At 39.6% G+C, this 23,900-nt stretch overlaps 1 protein-coding gene across 1 annotated transcript in view; it reads right to left on the bottom strand.

Moving 5' to 3' along the window:
• The window catches only part of PITPNM3 (PITPNM family member 3), a 76,216-nt gene that overhangs the window by 7,260 nt on the left and 45,056 nt on the right, over positions 1 to 23,900 (bottom strand). Inside the window, exons 8-14 of the mRNA XM_080629971.1 lie at positions 20,517 to 20,636; positions 18,221 to 18,402; positions 15,599 to 15,768; positions 9,991 to 10,161; positions 4,165 to 4,359; positions 3,218 to 3,366; positions 237 to 353 (exon numbers count right to left, since the gene is read on the bottom strand). Of these exons, the coding sequence (XP_080486097.1) occupies positions 237 to 353; positions 3,218 to 3,366; positions 4,165 to 4,359; positions 9,991 to 10,161; positions 15,599 to 15,768; positions 18,221 to 18,402; positions 20,517 to 20,636 (1,104 nt within the window). The remainder of the gene's footprint in view (positions 1 to 236; positions 354 to 3,217; positions 3,367 to 4,164; positions 4,360 to 9,990; positions 10,162 to 15,598; positions 15,769 to 18,220; positions 18,403 to 20,516; positions 20,637 to 23,900) is intronic.

Below are 23,900 nucleotides of genomic sequence, written 5' to 3'. Positions count from 1 at the left end.
TAAGGTCCCACTGTTATTTAAAGAAAGAAATATACTTTCTCCCAACACGTAGTGATAAACCAAGAATAAATTGTTTCTATTTTCTGTTCATTTCTTCGCCTCTGGATTACAGCAGCAGTTTCCAGCTCTTTAGTAATTCAGTTACATAAACTCATGGTTTGGGAGATGAAACTCCATTTAAATTGCTGCTCAACTCAAGTTCTACAGCTGCCATATATATTCAGATTTACACTTACTCTCAATTTCACATGTGTCCTTTTGCGTAGCCATTTTTCTCGTGGATTGGACAGACTTAGTGTTGCTGGATCCAGGTTGTCATTTTCCTTGAAAATGACATTTTCATACCTCATCACCTGAAATTATATAAATATTTTAATAAAAAGTGTGTGGGCTGGGAAGTCATGGTACTTGGCAAAGAAAGGAAAAGTGCACTGCTTTCGCAGCCAATGACACTGCAGAGCCAAAAGCACAATGAAAGCAGAAAGAGGTACAGGTCATATGTTCACATTAATTGTACAGACAAACTGCTTTCACCCTGTCGGCCAACACTTACTCTCAAGTACTTATTGAACAGCTTTTCCACTCACAACAGAGTTCCAGAGAAAATGGTGAAAACACTAGATGGTATAAGTAACAGGCACATTGTCTGCTCGTGGTCTGCAAAGTCAGTAACGCAGCTTAAGATCATAGAAGTATTTTTTAATGTCCTTTATGGGGCAGAGCTCAGATTCCTGACTCCATCTGTATTGATTTTTCTACATATACCCAGACAAATTGCTTCCTATCACCTACTGGATATTACTTACCACTGCAGTAGGCGATAGGCTCAGGATTTGACTTGTGGCTATTAACACCTGAAGTTAAGAGGACTATAACTTGTGAACATGCAGAACTCTAGCATGTCATACAATCTACATATTCTTACAATCTAAATATCACACACTTACCAAGAACTTGCATGTCCAACTCAGATTTCAGGATACAACCTGAAACAACAGGTTTCAAAATCTGTGCTGTTTCAATTGAAACCACAAGCCCTGTCTTACTGAAATCTGAGGTTGCACTCTGGGATTGTGGACAGGATGAGGCTACTTCATTTTGAATGAAAAATAGCTTAGTCTGCCTCTTCCACAAGCTAGCAGAAAATTACTCAAGTTGAACAGTTGGTTTTCTGTGCTGACGTTTTCCACCCTGGCTGCCCTCTCTTGAAGAGTGGCCTACAATCATTTTGAAAGATGTCTCATATGAAGTCCCTTTAGTAAAACCGTGCTTCATTCAGCCTTAGCAACGCAGTTGGCTTGCAACAAATCACAGTAATGCGGAGAGGTTACTGTGATTTTTAACAAATTGGCATAAATTCTATTCACTAGAGGTCATGTGCAGGAAATGCATGTGCCCACAGGGCATTCAGAAGCCATTAACCTTAAACTTAATCCCCAGTAAGGGCAGAATGTCCAGACTATGCTGGAACTAATCAGTCTCTTATGTAGTTCTATAAGCCCACATATTGCTTTATAGGCACATTCCAAATGCTTGAAGGGCTTTATTAAATTCTAAAAGCTCCAATGCACATACAAGGCTAGGTAAGACAGAACAATGCAATTTGATACAAATGCACAGAAATAACAAGTATAATAAGGCAAGAATGATTGTTAACAGACAACTGGGTAAAAGAGGCATTTGAAAGACAACATGGGAAAATGTTCTGATAGATTCAAGGCAAAAAATGTCCTGAGAGAGAAGATGAGATGACAAGAGCTATAAGAGAGCTTCCAAGGAGAGCAGAAACATGTAGGTACAATTATCTAAGGCCCTTGAACAGAAAAAAACAGGGATTTGCATCCTTTCCCTTCCAGTAGAAACCTCTCCTCTACTGTCGAATGAGCATCAAATAAGATTCATGTTCTGGAGACTGTTCTCATTCATGGAAAAACTCTTCTGCAACTTTTGCTTGCCTTCATTACAGTGATTCTAGTTATAACCAGTTTTTAAAATTCGTTTTTAAAATTCTGTACTACTTAGTGACACGTTTTGACTGGAATCTGATTTACTAAAGGATGCTCTGAAAGGATAGCAAGAGGTGGAAGGATTCTTAGAATTTCTTAAATTAAAAACAGCAATGAAAAGCTTCTCAAGTGGTATGGTTACCGGCCAGGCTGTGGGCTGCACACTCCACCCAGGCTGCCATATAAAGATAGGGGCTCAGTACGCTGCACTTTATGACTCGGCAGCACTTCTGGACTGGAGGGCACTCAGCCACTGAGCTTCCATTCCCAGAAGCTACCAGGTGAGCCTCCAGGGAACTAACATCACTGACACCAGCTCTGGGAGCAGGAGGTAGACGGAGTTAACACTCAAGAGACCAGCTAAAGAGGCAGGCACACAGATATCTGCTGAACTGGTTTAATGATAAAACAGTGGCGTTTCCTGCATTATTCTCGTTACTGTTTACCTGGCAGCATTTCATCGTTCACTGGACGTAAAAAGCACACAGATTTCTTGGGTTAATCTAAATTAAACTTCTTGTCATTGCCCTTTGGATATGGGTCACTTTGCGTTCTTGGAGGGACACTTATCCTGCAGGTTTCACTAGAACATCAGTTTTTTGGTTTGGTTTGGTTTTCTTTTTACCCCACTTTCTCTGGAGGTCTGAGCACTGTATTATTCCTAAGTCACTGAAAGCTGCTGTCTAATTTCTGACACAGTAGGAATAAGAGAAAAAAAATAAGAAATAAATTCTGAGGAGACAGTGCACACAATGCCTTGAAATACTCCAGTATAGTTACACTAGAGACTTCTTACAGGAGCAGTACTTTCAAACTTCTGGTTTATTATCAAATGTATGCTAACAGTTTGAGATTTACTAGCAAAATACATAATTAAATAAGGCTGGAGATAGCCTATTCCTTCAAAAATGGGAGGAAATTAATACATAATACAGTGTTATACTGATCTGGAGCATGGGAGGGGTGAGTAACGTATGCATGACAGTGCTTTGTTCCCAGCCACGTAGTCAGTAGTACTAATGATGGGCTCGCTGTCCTCTTCACCTCTCCACTTTTGTCATTCCTATATCCCATTGTATGTGATCATTGCATATGATGCAGCCACAGTTAGCCATCTCACTGAAGATTAAAAGACTAGTCACCCTTGGAAGATGCAAGTAACAATCCCAAGGTTATTCATTCCATAGACAAAAGAGAAAAAGATCACTGACCTGTCTTAAAATGAAGGCCACAACATCTGTTGATTCCCAGTAGCTTGCATGGAAGAGATGAGGCAGGGCCACAGTTGGAAAGGCTGTCAGCACATCTGGACAATACAAGGCATAATCTATTCGTTTTGTTCCCCACCACTTTGCAGTAACTACAAAACAAACCAAACAGATTAGTGTCACATTTCTATATGATATCTTCTCAATAAATCCTTTGCTGTCATTATATTTAAGCTAGATAATTGAATGAAGTCTCCTGCTTTTTTAATCTTGACATTTAGAGTCTGTTAAAGGTACCTACAAAACACAAAAGCAAAACTATTTTCACTGAGTGCATCATCAGTTATCTGTCTGCAATTTAAATGGTTTTATTGGGTCAAAGTTTTTAGGAAGCAGAAATCACCCCTCAGCATGATTTCGATTGCTTCCATGGAAAATGTGCAGTGAAAGACCAGCACTTCTATGATCACATTACAGAGTAAGAATTGCAAATGCTTCCCAAATAGTGAAAGGAATATTGATATATGACTGGATAGTCATATATCCATTCCAGTCATATATCAATATTCCAATATTCCAACAGTCCATAACAATACAATATAATGATTTACAGCCATTTTATCTATGGGTAACAAATCTGATATATCTGTATTTCTTCATGCCTGGAACATGACTCTAAACCCCAGTCATATGAAACCCTTAATGACTATTTATGAGTGGCACCTTAATATAAAACTGACTTCACTTCTATTACTTTATCTACTTAATTCTAAACAGAAGAGGAAACTTATACATTATACAAAATGGTAGCAACTTCGGCTGTTCTCATTCTCCCCAGTTTCCAAGCACGTGATTTTCCTTTTTGTAATAATCTTTTCCACAGAAAGGATGTGGAGGGAAGGAAGGTTTGCTGCTGTATCAGACATCACATAGCACCAGGTGTCACTCACTGTTGGTGAGGCATGCTGATGGCAAGCTTTCTGTTGACCCTGAGTTTTCACTGTTTGTGCTGGCCAAGCTCAACTTTCTTGTTTTTCCCTGCAGTTGATCAGATGCATTTGGAGATCCAGGACTCTCCTGAGAGAAAGGTATGTTCAAAGAGCTGTTCTCAAGGAACAGAGCACTGTGATTGTGAACAGCATCACCTGCAGGTTACAGAAATGAAAATAACAATGGCAACAACATTAATAATAATAATAATAATAATAACAACAACAACAATACAATGGGATTAAGAACATGGCTTTGAAACTGGGAGTGGTGGTGGTGGTGTTAAAATACAGAGCTAATGAGCATTTTCCTGAATAATACCAGATTTAATGACCTTGGATGAAACTTCCTCAGAGGAGGACAGCATGACTAGGTGGAGAAAGCCCACCCTACTGCCATCAAAATGCAGTGGCAGCTGGGTGCTTTTGGCTGAGATTTTCTAAACTGGGTACTGATGTTGGGAGGCTATTTTACTTCACACTCAACCCTACCCGTTTTAAAAGCATTCTCTGAGAAGAGCTACACAGCCCCGGGAGTCTGTGATACTTCTCTTGTCCTCTTTCTGACATGAACAAAATGATTTTAGGAAAAGAACCTTCAGCAAGACTACCTACCAGTTTGCGTGTTCCCAAATGGAAAAGAATTATTTTCTATTCATGCCACTCTGACAAACTATGGGCCATGGCTAACGCCTCTACTGAATGAAACAAAACACAGCCTTCCTTCCAAGGTGCTCTGAAACAAGACCAGGTTGGACACAGTGGCTTTGAGCAACCTAGTCTCTAGTGGGAGGTGTCCCTGCCCATGGCAGAGGGTTGGAACTGGATGAGCTTTAAGGTCCCTTCCAACACAAACCATTTGACGTTTCTATGTAAGAACAGATGTGCATTTAAATAAAAGCACTACTGGTAAATTTGCTTGAAGCAGCCTGCACAACTTTCCTGTACCTAGGAAAAGCAGAACCTCAACTGAGAGATACAGGACATATAGAAAAGTGCATAGCAAAAGCCGCTGACCCCTCAATGTTGTTTTTTTTCCAGAGAACAAACCTCCTGAATTGATTAAAACAGTGAACAAAAGAAAAAGGAGACAGAGTTCAATGCACTTACTACAAAAGAAAGCAGACGGCCCTTGGTGACTTACTGCTCTTTTTCTGAGCATATTTCAACCCTATTCAGACAAATAACTGTAATCATGCTGTGCTTATCCCACACGGCCTTGGGTAGGGCACTATGTCATGTAATTCTTTACGTAGCAAAGGCCTGGAATAAGTTTCTTGTCAACTTTCCAAGTATTACCAACTCTTAATGCAATGAATACCTCAATGGTGCACACACAGGAGAACACAACAAATTGTTGTGTTCAAGGACACCCTTTCTTAAATAATACACTGGAAGGCTAAGTGCCTACAGATTATCAGAACTGGTAAAACATGTCACCACTAAAAGAAAAGAAATAGCAGCATTCTCCTCCCTTCCAAAAAGCAGATACAGCTAGGAAGATTCTGACTTGTTTCAAATAAGCCTGACTATCTCAACTGCATGGGATAACACAAGGAACTGCCCTGCAACTGAATCAGAGAAACACTTAAATTCTAACACTTCGTGGTGGGTATGTCGTTTGGACAGATGATGTTCAGTTGTAGTTTCCATGGGAACATATGTATTTTCATTAGGAAAACTGCAATATACTGTTCTTTCAAAGGACTCTTGTTGACACCATACAGGAAGGAAAGCTACGCGTGGCTACAGGAAAGCTTTATGGAGGTGAAAAGAATGAAAGGACAATTCATTAGTTCCCTTAGTTCCCTTGTCTCAGGCAAACTATATAGGCTCCAACACAGACAACTGAAAACACAACGCTGCTTTCCTATTACTTACCTCACAAAATGAGGAAGTATTATACACTCTTCGTAGTGAAACAAGCAGCACAAAGAAGTAAATGGTTTGAAATACTAAATATTGAACAGCAAGGCACCTGGTCCTTCTGACAACAAATCTCAAATCCTGTGGCCTAAAAACCACAGCAAATCAGTTCACTGAATAGAGTAGCAGAATCCATGGACATAAGCAGTAAGAAACGGGGAAGCTTCCAAATTGCACCCCATTAGGTGTCTATCTGAATCAGAAACCTGGTCCAAACATCAACCAATAGGAAATTCCACAGAAGAAGGTGCAATGAATCCTATAAATGAGAGCTGTATCTCATGTATATATCTAGTGCTCATGATTGGCAGTGTTCTGATGCATACTTTCTGCTTCCCCTACCAAAAGAGTCACTGAGTTGGGTTGTGCTTTTAAATTACATTTCCTGCTCCTGAATTGTAGCTGCTCTGCTGAAACCATCATAAATTTACCCCAATCTAATCCTTCCTCCCCCATTATAATATTGCAAGAGTTTTGGTTTTTCATTCCCACTAAAATGGAGATGGGGAGAGGAGTAAAAATAGGAATTTTTCATAGAATGGAAAGCATGTTGTCAGCCAACGTATCTGTTTGCATTTTCCATATTGACTAGCTTCAGACCAGCTTGGTAAGTCTGGTGCCATGAAACCTGTTGTTTACTTTTTAATATTGCTATTCTAAGATCAGTAACCCTTTTCCTATGAAGAGATCAAATCAATAAAATGGAAGAAACAATTGACAGTTTTTCTCTCCTGTTTCCTGAATTATCTTTATTTTCAAACAGGCAGGGCAGCCTGCCTTTAACTCTGTAGATCAGGCCTTTGTTAAATTGTAAAGAATACAGAGTACTGGTTAAGAGATAAATAAAATGCATATAATAATGTTTTTTTCTAAAAGCCCTGTGCTCAACTTTTGATTAGGACAGTCTACTTGCATAATTCTTCCATTTAAAAAACTGAAACAGATACTTTCCACTGAAAACAGCCTTTTGCATGGCTCTGAGGGGCTCTGAGGGTCGCTAAGGGTTCTTATAATTTATCCTACTAATCCAAATTTACTATCATGCTTGATAATAACTAAAATAAAGGCAGATCATTTTACACAGTCTCATCTTGGATAATTATGATAGTTATAGCCAAAACAAAGAGGCAAAGCAACTTCCTCAAGCACACGCAGTAACCATCTCAAGACAAAATTAACAGTATCTCATGCATTTACAATTGGAGAAGTACTATGCTTTTAGCCCTTGATTTCTCTCTCTCCACAGTGAAGCAAAGCAGCCAGGCCAGCTCCAGCCTGCAAGGCTGTTCCTGCACTTTCCTTAGGGAGAAATTGCTTTGCAAGAGAAAAATGTTGCAATTATTCCAATGATTCTGCAAAGTAGAACGTGGGGCAGAGGCACGAACAGTGCCGAGGATTCTGACCATCCATGGTCTGCTATGTCACATGGCTCAAAGGTAGGATGAGTTGAAACCAGGTGTTTTGAATTAATGCAGAACAACCCTATTTTTAACCCTGAAGTAGATATAATGCATCACATCATCAGTAGCACAGCAAAAAAAGGAATTAAATCCCACATGTTAGTGTCAAAAGACGTAGGTCAGAGACCTGTCACAAAGCTAAGGCTCACTTATAATAGCTACAAAAGTAATGTCAACTAGGCAGCAGCTGAGAAAGCTATTGTTTAACAGAAGGTCACGGCAACATGGCTTTCTCAGGGCTGTAACATTGCCTGAACTTTGTGCCTTGCCCTCAGAGTAAAAAAACCCAACCAAACCCACCAATTAATAAATTGCATTTTTGTCTGAACCATTATCTACTGCTATGTCTTCTGTCAGCAGTCATCACAGATGAAGGGTTTATGAAGATGTTTTCTTCACCTGCTCTGGGTGTCTGTCAGTGCCTTCAATGCACTTCCTTTTACTTTCACTTGTCTGTATATCAGATAAACCCCATGCACAGAGCAGCTGGCTCCAATAGCTTCATTTAATTGGCAAGAACTGAACAACAGCTATAGAAGTACTGCTCCATTCCCCAGTTCTTGTCATGTTCTCCAGCTTGTGCTATTGCTGAGCTGTTTCTATGACTCATATGATAAAATTCTTTTCTAGTAGTAAGGTTTTTTCATGCAGCTTCCAGATCAGAATGTTTTTTTTCCACAGAGGCACCAGCAGGAATGTCAGGCAAACAAGAAAATTAACCATCAATTCTTATGAGAAAATGAATGGGGCATGAGATTGTTTAATGACATATTATCAGAATAGGCCAGTTTGGGCAGTGCATAATAATTAAGAGTTTGGTGTAACTAGGTCTCATCATAACTGAGTAGTAAACTACTATCCCAGTTGACATTACAAAGGCTCTCACTTTAAGAATTACTTTGACAAGCCCAGGTGTCAGAGAAAGAAAAAAAAGTTACACAGTCACTAGAATAAATCCTCTGTGAACGAAGAACCTTAAATTACAAAAGGATCCCAAGGGACTTGTATTTTAATGGAAGGATTTCACATCCACTGAAATAGAATGCAGCTTAGGTGTAAAGCACAGCAGCTATTTAACTACACAGAGGTTGAGATACAAAACCTTACCATGGAACATTTGCTGGCCATTAGCACTAAGGAACTTTTATAATATGTCCAAAAGACAGGGTTTCCAGACTTACAGGTTCTGTAGGGTAATCTTCTAACCCAATGCCTTAGATGAACTCAAAAACATCTACCAGTTGTTCCCAATTCATGTATAAAGCTTCTGCTTCAAGAATCACTGTATCTGAAGGGTTTACTTCACATATCAAAGCTGGTAAAACATACCAAGGCAAGGTTTTCAATTTGGAAAGCAGCCTAACGGAACTATGCGACCTATGACAGTTATTTAAAGTTCAACTTTTCAAAGTAGCCTTAGACAGGTCTCAGTGACAAAATTTGTGCCTAACTAACCAGCAGGACTTTCAAGTGCACAGTTAGGCTTTATACTAACTCCAAGTTAGAATGCAGAGCAGGATATGTATTTTCATTGAAACAAAACTTCAGGTGAGAAGAGAGCACGAACTCCCTAGTTTGGACTGTCCCTCACCTTAGCTTGTACTTAAGTCAGTTCCCGAGCAACATCTCGATTTTCAAATGTTTCAGTGAAGCCAACACCTAGAAACCAACTCTCTGCAACTCAAGATCAACTGTTGTTTTTCAAGCACTGATTTAATCAGATTCAAACTGATTTGCATCCAAAGTACACCATATTTGAGCTCATAAAAGTAAGGGTCTGTGTGTATCCTACTGCAGAGAACAGGTTCCAAATGATACAATTCTCCTAGTTCCAAAGAATGGAAAACACTGCCATTTTACTATATTAGCCTCCAACTTTCAACTCTGAATCCTGAAAAGACTTTTGAAGTACCCTACTGAGGCTTGAGTTCATGTCTGTATGTGTAGCAAAATGAGTAAATCCAAAGTGCATGCACGTACAGATACACACTGATCAATTCCTTTTTTGCATAAGATGATAAGATAGTTCATGCCTATATCATTTTCTCAGAGAAACAATATCTGAAGATCTAGCCAAAGTTCAATTAATTGCAAAAATAAATTGTTTAAAATAATAGTCAAAGACATGGAATTTTGCAAGGGACACTTCAACTAAAGCAGTGATATCACCTTCCAACCCCTCTTTAACACAACTAGTATCACAAAGCTCATTTGTAAGAACCATTTTTCTTGGTAGACTTCTTTGGTCCCACACTTGCTAAATACGTCTGTGCTGTTCAGTCTCAGATGACTTGTTTTTAGCATGTTAGAACATTGATATTTCAAACCCTCTTGAGCTGTACGAGGAGAGAATACTTAACAGAACAAAAGGTAAAGACAGCTATGAAAATAGGCACTGTACCTAACTGGTGAGATCTTCCATCCCCTAGTGGGTATCTCTGGTACCGTGGGATACTGAATGGAGGCAGGAGATGGAATCTTTTCTCCAGCAATGGTTCAAGTCTGCAGGCAGAGGGGTCAGCAGAATGAAAGAAACTGTACACTTGGCTGCAGGCTGGGCGGACCTGGCATACTTGGATGAGAATGAGACAGAGAAAGGGAGTTCAATATTGCCCCTCTACAATTTTCAAGGAGTCTATACAGAAACGTGGTTAATATTGTCTTCTTCAAACTACAGACTAGCATACATCAGGCCACAGGAAATTTATCCAAATTGCTTGCTATTTCATATGTAAAGAACACTTCACTGCAAAGGAGTTTACAGGCACATCACGATCTGAGATGCAAGTATACAGCAGATGTGGAGACCAGCCAGAGACATAGACAGAAGTAAGGATGGAAAAACAAGTTTCAAAGTCTTGTAAATACGTTATTAAGCATTACAGTTATGATGCTCAGCACTTCAAATATTTACAAGCAAAATGGTTTGATGGGCCTGTTACATCCAGAGGACTTGAATCTAGGTGACAGCAGGTGGAGATAACAGAAAGCACTATAGTTTCTGAAGTCACCTTATGGAAGCTAATGTACGGAAATGAGGTTGGTCATACTATAATAGTAAAGCAATGTTTGTGATTCTTGCTGACGGTGTGCAGCTGCTGAGGTTTTTGAGCTGCAATTGTAACTACAAATCTGAACATTACTTACTTGGCTAGTAAGGAATTCTTTTGACTAAACACACAGCACTGAAGTATAACTTGTATCAGATGGGTGATCGCACGAGACTGACAAGGTCTGTAAAATGGTCAGTGTAGTCACTTGTCACCACATCACAGATCAAACACACTGAATCGTGCACTTTGAGCAAATGAATTCATTACAGGCTCATTAAACTTAGTACCATTTGTATAATACTGTATTAAATGTTACAACAGGCAGTTTATTAACCACAAGAATAAAGGACTGACTAAAGTATAAAATATGTTTGGGAATATCATGTCTGCTCCCCATGAACTCCATGCAAGCAAGACATGTTTTCAAACCTGCTGTACTATACAATAAATCTTAGATGTTCTTTTGATAGAATTACTATTTCATTGTGGTGGTAACAAAAACCTAGTAACATGTATAATGTTTTTCCGTAGAAGACATGTTTGGTACAGCATTGTTCCCATGCAGAAGCCAAACACATGCTTACCTAAAAAGCATGAAGAAAGATGTTAGAGTTTTAATACAAGGTGTCATGGAATATTAGATCTAATGGAGTCTATGTTAAGTGACATCTCTCACCAGAGCACCCACCATGGAATTTAAAAATGATAAAAAATCAAAACACACTACTTAGGTTCTTTCTCATTTCTAAGAGTCACAGTCAAGCTATTTGTACATATGCAAAACAACACTGAGTAAACTTGATGCTGTACATCTTCCTCTGCTGCAGTCACAGAGAGTCACTAAGAGCTACATCAGAAAACACTACATTCTTAGTTTTTTTCCAACTGCTTTCCATGTTGCTGGAAGGACTTTAAAAATTCATGTTATGGTGCTTGCTGCTATTAATGGCATATAGAGACAAATCTTGACTATGTCAGTGTTACCAAGTTCTGAGCTTAAAAGATTGGTATTTTTTTTTTGTAATAGCAGCATTGCCATACTGAGCAATAGTATGACCAATATTTTGTTTTGTTGCCTTCTATATGAATGTTCTATAAAAGCACATTATGTTTCCTCTCAAACTAGTAAGAAACGAACCTTTTATTGATCATAGCAAAAACCGTCTCAAGATGCTTGATGATGAATCACATCTATCAGGACCATTTCATCACATGCGTTCTGTGCTAAACTATCTGGGAGACTTCATGTCATGAAAATGTCAATACCCATAGCCTCTCAAGAAAGGCTCTGGGACAAATCTTCCAGTAAGGATATACCTATATACAATCCAGTTCTGACAAGCCATTAACTTTTTTCTTCTTTGGACACGCACTGTATACTGTGTTTTGCATTCACTGAGTCACTCTGAGGACAGTGCAATATCTCTCTAATTTTGGAGGATTTTTGCCACTCAGATTGAACCATGCAGGTGTTTTGGGGGACATTAATTGAAGCTTTGTGGGTTGTTGTTTCCCCCCCTCCCCCACCCTCCAGTTTTCTCTTTAAAACATTTTAAGATTGTTTTCAGTGGCAATTACCAAGTTTCCAGCTGCAGGATAACCAAGACCTACTTCTGATGTCACTTGTATGTTGTTCTTTCTAGAAAGGATGACTCTGTGCATCAATCAGCACACCTGGTAGCAGATGAAAAGAAAGTGGGAGATAAGACTACTTATTGAGGACACCATAGGATCTTCTTCCTTTCCCACTACCAAATAAATAGGAGCTTCATGCCACCTTTGTCCCTTTCCCACCTGACATTTCCCAGTCATATGCAAAAACTATGGCCTGTGAGATTTTTCCATGAAGCATCTTTCCACAGTTCTCTGGGAACCATTATCAAGTACCCTTTTTTCTTAACATATTCTCAAAGTAGGGTACAAAATGCACCCATCAATGTAATGTGCTATTAAAACTGAGTAAATTCTCCCATGTATTCCACTTAATTGCATCACAAGAGAAGCAGAAGGAAAACACCGGCAAGACTGCAAAGATCTGAGACTACTTTTGATGGCTTTCTTCAATCTGTATTTTGTTCTTAGTGTTTGCCAGAAAAAAATGGAAACAGATCACCTGTGTAAGAGCATTTAAGTGCAGCAGGAATTAAGGGCTTTTTAAGGAAAGTAAAATTTTCTTGCAGAGCCCAAGTAATGTGGAATACATTCTATGAGGTAAAACACTGCATTGTGTTAGAATTGAAATCATATTTTGGCAAGCCCGTAACCGTGATGTATGTATGTAGGGATCTAATGCTTACAAAGTAGAGTGGAAAACTGGTTATTATTCTACTGAACTACAGCTTCCTTCCCTAATGGGTAGTATATTGGTTTATTCTTTCTTTCTCATCATGCCTAATATTAACTGTCAGAGCCAAACATAAAGGAAGTGCTTAATGTAATTAAATCAGTTGCCTAATCGCACCTTCTAATACTTCTTGTACAGAAACTTTTTCTGTATATGTCTGCCTTCTGCATACGCACAAGAGGCAGACAAAGCCAAGGATGCAAACAAGCAGGGTTATGAAAGTTGTCAGCATAGGGCAAATTATGATATTTAGTGGCAACAAGAGAGCATGTCCCCAGAGTTACCGGTTGTTTTCATACCCCTCTTCAAATTGGCAAAGGAATATAGCACATCATGCTCCAAAGGAGATTACTCCCTACCACTGTAGCACTTAACAGTAGTAGTTCCTAGTAAGAGCAAGTGCAGAACACCTTACCATTACAACTATCCTAAGGCAGGACAATGCCACTTTTGGGTTGTAACTAAATGCTCATGATATATTTGGAATTCTAAAAATCACTGAAAGTTTCATAGGGTACCAAACCTCTCCAAGGATAATCAGTACACAGAGAGTGGAAGAATTTAGCAGAGACACACAAATGATCAGTACTCTAGAAAATAAGATCTGAGACTAGACAGTGGGAGGCCCACTGAAGAGAGTGCTACAGGGTAACCAAGAAGAACTGTCAAGGAAGCAGTAAGGGACCAACAGAATATTTGACAGAGGAGAATTAAAAGGCATTTGGCAAAGAAATAAAAAATATGAATGAAGATTTGGTTTTAGCCACATTCTTACTAGCATAACGACTCACCTCTGTGAATCCAATATTACTTCTAAAAGGCATGTTTACATGGCCAACAATTACTTTTAAATGTAATTGTCATACTTTTGAATACATAAATGCTTTCATACGTAGCACAGCATTCAAGGGGAGGAGTGCCTGGAGAATTACACACAAAACCTGTATCACTTCAGAGCAATCCCTCTTGCAAAAAGCCACAATTCCATTAACTTTTCACACATTTTCAATACATGTGTATAATCCCTGGAAGTGAAATGTGAATTTCATCTATGCCCACCAGGACTGGCTGATGGGAGGGCTTATCACACACAGGCAACTGCTGACAGCCACCACTGGCTACTCAAAAAGATGTGTCAGCGTCTGCCCCTGAAGTACTCTTGTACCAAACACTGTCAGTATTCTCTACTTACTTGCAGTACCTGGCATCTGTGAATCAGTATTTGTCCTTAAAGACTCTAAAAAGGTATCTAATGAAACAGATGCATGCTCTATTTCATGTGTGATTCCAGATTAAATGTGTCCACTCTGATTCATTAAAAGGAAACCACAACATCTTGCAAAAATACTAATTCTAGCTCAAGGAATTTGAATCCATGCACGCAAATTAATACTGACAGATTTTTCCACATGAAGTCCTAGAGAAAAACCGCTGAACTCCCTGCCCCAAGCCCCCAGCAAAACCCCCACCATCTTCAGAGGAAAGTGCTGCTAATCTTGGAAAGAAATCCCCAAGACAGAAAAACAAATTGCAGTGCAGTTGTCAATGCCAGCTATCATCTATGTAATTTTTGTTCACTTCCCTGCCAGCTCTTTCACAGACGCAAAAAGCCTTTGTTTGTGGGAAAATATATACGAATTTCCATTCTCTTTAGCTGAGCTTTGGTTTTCATTTATTTGAACAAAACTGAGTACTGCAAATACGATGAATGAAATGCAAACTGGGAGTTTAAGTATCCTCTCTTGTAAGGTCATGCAACTTGCTAAAAAAATCCTACCGGATTTCTAAAGGCTCTGAAAGACATGGGTTTGGTCATATTTTTAATTATGGCAAGTAAAATAATTCTCAGTTTATATGACATTCCACTTTATTCCCACAATCAAATGTGACTTTGAAAACTCAGTCAAATGACATTACTCAGAAGCCTATAAATGGAGAAGAAAAAAATTGGGAATCCTGAATTGTGGTCTCTTGTCAGTATTGCAAATGTTTTTTTCCCCCTCACCTGATAAGTGAACTTATAATTTCCTATAAAGACTGGGCTACCCAAACTTCATACAATGAAAAAATACACACTGAATTTTGAAAAGTAAAGTAAGCTCTTAGTTTAACAAAAAAAAAAAAAAGAAAAAATCCAGATGTATTTAGAAATAAAGCAAACAAATCCTGTATGTTTCTGATTACTAGGCTCTGTTACCAGAAAGAGAAATAATGTCTCACAACCAACACATCTGGGGGCCAAATTTACCCACAAAGCCAGACATGAACAAGATGCAATGCTGAACCAAGCACTGATATTATTTTGGTACCTTTTGCAAGGTCCAATCCTTGCTGAGGTATAAGCTTCATGTTACATGACACGGAATATATGATTAACAGCAGAGCAAAACACACACTATTGTAAATGGGTGAGCAGTGACACCCCCCGGAACAAGACTCATCACCTCAGTACCTACCTACACTAACATTCTGATATTTTAAAGGAAGAAACTTACCTCACTCCCCAGTCTTTAAGTAGGCTCCTTTATTTACCTCCTTTCACGTGAGTCTCTTTGTCACTAAGTCACTAAGGTGACTAAGCAGCCTGTATTCTAATCCCAGAAAGACCTTACCATCCAGGCCAGGCAGAACAGTACTCCTCATGGCCAGCACCAAACCAAGCGGCGATCCAAAGAGGAAGAAATCAGACACTTCGAATTCAAATCGTCCCAGGTTTACTTCTGACAGACTGGAATTCACAGGCGGAAAGTCTGGACCATCTTTCAACACACTTGAGTGGATGCTAGGCAAAGAAAATGCAGATTCAACAATAATGAAGAGGGCATCCAGAGAAAAATTCCATTCCCAAAACAGGCTGCTTGTAAAGATCTAGCACCTGTATCTAGATCCAAGCAATAAACCTCCAACTGTAGATAGATATTGCAGTATAGCAGCCACTTACCATCATTTCCAGTGCATGATTCAGTAAATTTACTACCTTCAACATGCTAGAGTTTTCTACATTTATTTTACAGAATACTTAATGGTAAGTTACTCAAGGACTCTGAAGATTGAAGTTTACCTCCCCTCCTTTTCAGCAGTACAGATATATGTAAACTTATTTTGAAACTTCTACACATTTTAACCTACTCAAGTTGTATAAGGACAATTAATATTAAAAGGTTACAGTCATTAAGTATATAATATGGGTATCTAAAAAGCATTGTTCTAATCCATTGCCTGAGCTATGAACTAGAATTTCACTACTTTTCAGCTATTTATTGCAAGTTAAAATTAATTATGTTTATAGACATCTTTAAATCTCTTAAGTGATTTAAACACTTTCATTTACTTTAGATGTCATACATGCATGAGGTTAATACAGATTACGTATTTCTCACTGACAGAGAAAAGACTTGTCCCTCATTTAGTTTTGCTGGAGATGAAATAACTACATTCAGAAGCAGAAAAATAGCATATACACCTGCTGTCCAGTTATGAGACAGAGCAGAACATGCCTCCAGCACATGCAAAGCTTGACTGAGAGATGCTGACCATGCTGACTTCAACCAATGCTCTAACAGAAGCCCTGATAAATTATCTGCACATTACGCTCTGCATCAGTGGCCAAGTATGAATCAGAATCCAGACATCCTGAAGACTGGTCTCAGGACACCAGGTTCAATCTAAGATCCTATCTGAGGTTCCTATCTGAGGCATTCCCATATAACCTGAAGTTACTAACTGAAACTCTGCGGACAAAACTTAGGGCCCCTTCAGGGTAGAAATGAAGAAAGCCAAGAATCAAATCCAACCCTGGCACAGCAGTTAAGAGTTACCTCTCTGTGCTAAAAGCACTTGGACAAAAAGCACAAGCTGACACACTGGAATGCAACCACAGTGTAGGACAAGGACATTTCTGTAACTTCATTACTCACAGTGACACAGCCTGAGTTTGTTCAACTATTCTTCAGTAACTTAGCAACAGCCTAAAGTTTGAGGAGTCCAGAATTTGAATGGAAGCTAACACTTCTGCCTGCTGAAGTACAGCTGCATGTAAAACTTTCAGTTTAAATTTATTGATGCATATGAAATGGAAAAAAAAAAACCAACAAAACCCAAACCACAAAACCCTGTTATCTTTGACTTTTAATTATCCTGTGATCCCCAAGTCTGAAGTGCTTTACACACACCTACAGAAACATAAAAATAGTACCCCTATACAAGAACCTAAAAGTGTCTGACCAAAAAAATCTTCAGGTGTTGAGTCATGTACAAGCAAAAACCAACCATTCTGCCTCAGACAGAAGACACTCTGCAACACACTGATATGCCGAAAACCCAATGGTTTGAAAAAAAAAGCAGAAGAGTCAACAAAAGCAAAGTACATTCAGTCAAAGCAAGAAAATAAAATTACCTTAACTGCCACTAACAGAACTGCCACACTTGACAGAAAGCACAGTACTAAGTCTGCACTATGCTTAACTGTAGCAGAACTGAAACTTCAACACAAAATAGGACTTCTCCCTTTGCATCACTCTCAATGAAATAAAGGAAATAAGATGATGCATAGAGGAAAAAAACCAAAGAACTCTGAGAAGTAAAAAATCAGATAGCTTAGTACAGGAAAACCCAATGAGACAAAGGGAATGCTTATGCCCCCATCAAAGCTGTGTTTTAAACATTACTTAGGACCCAGGAAAGCTAATTAAGTTAGATTTCCTCCCCCAACCTCCTCCTCATTTAAACTAAATATTTAGGCAAGTTTTTTGTTTGTTTTAAGGCTGATCCAAAATATCTCATAGACCATTGGGAACACCTAAAAGAAATATCTCACTCTTTACAGAATAATAGAAAGCCTATAAGTGAAGTCAGAGTGATCTTTGGAAAGAAAAACACAACAGAAAATTAGAATTATAATGCATTCATCCATCTTGATTTGTGTGGGTTGCACTGAAGAAATGGAAGTGCTTGCATTCATTTCTTTCATTCTTGCATTCATTCAACATTCAGTTGTGACAGTTTTGCATATTCAAAACTCTCACAAGTGAATAAAGATTAAATAAAAATCTCTCCATAGGTAAGTTCATGCCAGACCCACTATATCTATGATTTTCTTTGGGAGGTATACAGGGATTTTAAGGAAACCTCCAGAAACAGCACAAACAATAAAAATGATTCTGTTGCTCTGATGCTGCCAGGCTCCATTCAATGACAAGCCTGTTTCCTTTACTCAGTTATCAAACACAAGTTACCTAGACAGGAAGGCATGATGCTGGGTTATAGGATCACAGTCATAGGTGGATGAATCACTCTGTTTCCGAGGCAATGGCTGCCTTGGCTTCTCATCCTCCATGATTCCCGAGATGTCAATATTGCTTTTGCTCAGGCGTTTGCTGCCACCCAGACTGGAGTCCTCTGCTAAGAGGGGATTATCCTTCAGAGAACGAACAGAGCAAAAGGAAGATTTAGACAGTGACCAAAATATGACAGAGCTTATATAAAATGGCTCCATTTATATAGTTGGCCTCACTTTATCCGAGAAAGGGTTGAATGGGTTAGAGTCTCTGCAGCAGAATATAAGGAAAGAATTGAAGACTAAATTTCCTTGTTAAGAGTAGGATTCAAAGCTGGTTTTTCCCTTGTTGCATACAACTCTCCCCCCAACTCCTTTATATTTTCTCCAACACTGCTCACTACGCCTGTATTCTCAGATGCAGCATTATGCCAGGTATTACACTGCTGAAGTGTCGTTGGAACACTCTCCACAATTCGTAACAGCAAATGCCCAAGTGAATTCAGACTTCATCATGCTCAGTACTTTTAAGCAATTTGCAAAGACTGTAAAATCCAACTAGACAACACAGAGAATGTGAGAAAGAGTGCAAGGCTTAACAGATGAGGACTGAGGCACAATGGATCAAGTGACTTGGCCAAAGTCACACATACAGACTATGGAAAACATGCTAATTGAATCTATTTCTCTGAATCTATAGAAAGAACAAGTTCATAGGTCATGTATTTCCCATAACCTCACTCAGTACTGGAGCACATTAGCAGCCCTGTGCACATGGGGTGAAATTTCATGTCAAGAAGAGATGTTGAAGAACCTAATCTGTTCTCCACAATCATGCTGTGAGTTGCAGAAAAATGTAAGACAAAAGCAGCATATGATCTATGAAATGAACCTCCCCACACTGTTCCACTTGTATAGTCTTCCATAACCAAGAGGACCTCCTGGCTTCTGTGACAAGTGAATAATTAATCTTGTTCCCAAGAACAGGGAACCCAGGAACTATAGTTAGTGCCAGTTCTGGAGCTGTTCATATGATAGTCTCCTGAAGACTGATTTGGGAACAAATTCATTTTACACATTCACACATTACTGCCATTCAACAGGGAAACTGTAAGACCAAGAAAGTCAAAGGAACTATACTCCCTCAAGCCTGATCTACACTCTCAGTTTCACCAGTAGCCCTCGCGCAATCAACCCCACCATAGGACTGGGATTCAGGAAGACGATTTTTCCATTTACTTTGCTTGCAATGCACTGTTGTCAGTGCCACTGCTATCAAAGGCTGACTGCTGAGAACCCAGAGCCACTTTATTAACAGTGAGTCATTCTCCTTCCTTCCTGGAAACATTTAGAAGATGTCTCTTTGCTCAAGAGTACTCACACATTCTCAACATAGCTCTCGTACACACATAGCTCTCAAATGAACCAAGCCGGATTGTACCATTGAGCCCATTTTTGAGGAGAAATGAACAAAAGAATCAAGAGATGAAACAATTTGGCCAGGGTCACAAAACCAGCAAAGAACAGTGTGGGCACCTCATTCAGTGTCAACTCTAATACAGCACTCCCCTTTCCATATCCACTTGAGTCTAAGTACGTAAGATTAGCTAAACTTCAATATTCTTTCTTAAGTGTTGAACACAATACTGAAGCTTGCATGTTAGCATTACTTTTTAAAAAATGTACTTTCACTATTAAAAAGTCTTTCCTGGATCATAGTTAGAACTAATCCTCTCTTCCTTCCAAATGTAGCACTCCTATAGACACTGTTATGCTCAGTGGTCTATTCATAAATCCTCAGGGGACTTGCATTCCTTACCAGGAAGAAGGCTTTCACCAGTCATTAAAGTTTACTCTTGAACACATGTTAATGCTAGACTACTGCTAGGCAGTAGCATAAGGAATTCCAGACCTTCTGTGAACAAATTAAAACCAAATGTATAAAAAGAATGATAAAAGAACCTGGCAGAAACCAGGAACCTGCCAGAGATTACTGAGAGGATATGTTTGCATCTACAGCTAGGGATACAATAAGGGCCACTTGGTAACCCTACTTTAACGATTTACAGATAAAGCCTTCACTAATGATTTCTGTATATCATAAAACTGAAGCTGCAGACTTAGATTTCAGACAGCAATTTTCTGATATATGAGCAAAATCCCAAATCCTTAAATTTTCTCTGGTTTATATGGAGCTGATTTCCTCCAGGGAATGAAGCTATAAGGGTTCAGCTGGGTGTACTTTTTCTTCTCACCTGGATGCTGCTGATGCTTCCCCTCCTGCTACTGTTCCGACTCTCATCAGCTGTATTAGAATTGTAGCAGATGGCATCAAAGCCCAAAATTCCTCCAATACAGTCACCAATGAGGCACACCTGAAGAAATAAAAAAAAATTTTTGGGACACGTAGCAAGTATTTTAGAAGAATCAAAAAGCATCACAACACCGCAGAGGAGCTGCTGTCTTTACAGTCCTGTTCCTGGTTTTTTTACACCTGGGTTCCTATTGCAGCTGAAAACATGTAGCCACTTTCCCCCACTTCCTTTTATCTCCAGACATATGCTGTATGCCAAGAATATCTGTCCCAGGGACTATTTTGACCTGCTGGGAGTGGCTGCTTGCAGCCAGATCCCAGCTTGAAAAGTCCAGCTCACCGTACAACCGGTCTCACAAAGACTTCAAGCCACTTACATTTCCTTCAGAGTCATACAGGGAAGAGAATCTCAACAGATGAAAACCAGATTGGTACTCCCCTGTCAGGACAATGGAATGGAACTTTTAAATGAGGTATTAAGCAGAGAGATTCACTCTTGCTTCACAGTTAATATAAACATAGAAGCTGCCTTCAAAGTATGGACTGGAGAATTAAAATGCATGGAGCAGTAAAATTGGGAATTCAATAGAGTAATTTTATGGCACACTAGAATCTACCTCACAAGCCAATTCCACTGAACACCTCCCCATCCCAAACAAGATGATTCCTTCTCCCTGTTCCCATGCCAGTGTCTGAGGATAAGCAATAGCTGTATTACTTTTCTCCTTGATAACAACCCCCATGGTTCAAAGGTTCCAGCAACTCCCTCTCTCCAATTCTCAAACTGAAACAAATGCCTTGTCTACTGCTCTCAAGTCCAATTAATTTAACAGAAGACATCACCTCTTCTTACAAACCTTAACTTGCTTCTAGCCTTAACTCAGCTTGGCTACAACATTAAACTACAATTTTTGGATGACAGGATGCTGTGCATGATTTCTTCAAACTGATGCATGTTAGGAAAAGTGAGTGCTTCAAGATGCACTTAGGGAAAAACCTCTAAGTTCTCTTAGTGCATCTCCACATACTGTGCTTTTTTAATTGAGTACATTTCTTGGGATAAAACCATTAAAAAAAATAAAATATCAGAATACATTAAGGTAAGATTAAGGTAACATCTCTCCTAAAACAATTCTGGTTCTAAAGTTGTATACAAGTCAATAGCATGCTGATTTACTCTCAGATTTTCAGATTTGTACACCCCATGACAACAGAATCACAGAACATTAGGAATTGGAAGGGACCTCAAAAGATCATCTAGTCCAATCCCCCCGCCGGAGCAGGAACACTTGGATGAGGTTACACAGGAAGGCATCCAGGCGAGTTTTGAATGTCTCCACAGAAGGAGACTCCACAACCTCCCTGGGCAGCCTGTTCCAGTGTTCCATCACCCTCATTGAGAAGAAGTTTCTTCTCAAGTTTAAGTGGAACCTCTTGTGTTCCAGTCTGAGCCCATTACCCCTTGTCTTACCATTGGTTGTCACCGAGAAGAGCCTGGCTCCATCCTCGTGACACTCACCCTTTATATATTTATAAACATTAATGAGGTCACCCCGCAGTCTCCTCTTCTCCAAACTATAGAGACCCAGCTCCCTCAGCCTTTCCTCATAAGGGAGATGCTCCACTCCCTTAATCATCTTAGTTGCCCTGCGCTGGACTCTCTCCAGCAGGTCCCTGTCCTTCTTGAACTGAGGGGTCCAGAACTGGACACAATATTCCAGATGTGGTCTCACCAGGGCAGAGTAGAGAGGAAGGAGAACCTCTCTTGACCTACTGACCACCCCCCTTCTAATACACCCCAGGATGCCATTGGCCTTCCTGGCCACGAGGGCACAGTGCTGGCTCATGGTCATCCTCCTATCAAACAGGACCTCCAGGTCCCTTTCCCCTTCACTGCTTTCTAATAGGTTATTCCCCAACCTGTACTGGAACCTGGGGTTGTTCCTACCCAGATGTAACACTCTACAATTCCCCTTGTTATATTTCATCACATTTTTCACAGCCCAACTCTCCAGCCTGTCCAGGTCTCGCTGGATGGCAGCACAGCCTTCTGGCGTGTCAGCCACTCCTCCCAGCTTAGTGTCATCAGCAAACTTGCTGATAGTACACTCAATTCCCTCATCCAGGTCATTGATGAATATATTAAATAATACTGGCCCCAGCACTGACCCCTGAGGCACTCCACTAGATACCGGCCTCCAACTGGACTCCGCCCCATTGACCACAACTCTCTGGCTTCTGTCCTTCAGCCAGTTTGCAGTCCACCTCACCACCCAACCATCCAGGCCACACTTCCTCAGTTTAGCTGTGAGGATGCTGTGGGAGACTGTGTCAAACGCTTTACTGAAGTCAAGGTAGACCACATCCACTGCTCTGCCATAATCCAACCACCTTGTTATGTCTTCATAAAAGGCTATGAGGTTGGTCAAGCACGACTTCCCCTTGGTGAAGCCATGTTGACTGCCCCTAATGACCCTCTTATCCTTGATATGCCTTGAGATGGCACCAAGGATAAGGTGTTCCATCAGTTTTCCATGGATGGAGGTGAGGCTGACATCCACAAACAAAGGAAAATTATATGATACAAGTAATCTTAATCAAATTAACAGCATATTTTGTGCAGGATTCCATTTCTAATCCTCGTTACTATTGGCATTAAGGTAATGGAGTTAACTTGTTCCAGATACAGTATAAAACCAGAAAGGCAATCTCTTATCTAATGAACTTGCAATATAAATGGTCAGAAGAGACCAAAATATGAAAGGAAAGATTTACGCATGGTGGGGGTCAGGTTACATGGCATGTATTTTGAAAGTACAGGACTTACTTAGAGGTAGAGTTGAGATTTGCAATGACCAAAGCAAAGCACTGTAGACAGCACAGAGAATTCACTTCCATTTTAACAATGCTGGTAGTTGTTGATAGTGAAAATTATGTGGAGCATACATGGGTCATGCAGACTTTTCCATTTAAAGTATTTACATGGTTTGTAAAGCACACCAAGTAGACTTTTTTGTAACTTCTTTACTGTCAATTGTTTTATTACTACTGTGGTAGAGGCAAAAAAAAAAATAGTAATAGTTAAATATTGGATTCCTTGTGCTCTTAGTCAGAGATGTCCCAACTTTTCTATCAGCTATAGAAGATGTATGAGAAACTCTGTAACAGATTATCATTTGTCTTGGGCTGACATGCTTGTTCACTGCTTAGCATATCACACTTAACTGCACAACTAAGGCTCTCACACATTTGCCAGAATTCATAGCAATACTTCGTAAGACCTTTGGGGGTCAAACTAATTGTGGGAGAAGGTATAGCATTTTCT

Source organism: Psittacula echo (genome assembly GCF_963264785.1).
Source record: "Psittacula echo genome assembly, chromosome: 15".
NCBI classification, from domain to species: domain Eukaryota; kingdom Metazoa; phylum Chordata; class Aves; order Psittaciformes; family Psittacidae; genus Psittacula; species Psittacula echo.
Note: the sequence above shows the minus strand (reverse complement) of the source record. Positions and strands in the feature narration are given on the sequence as shown.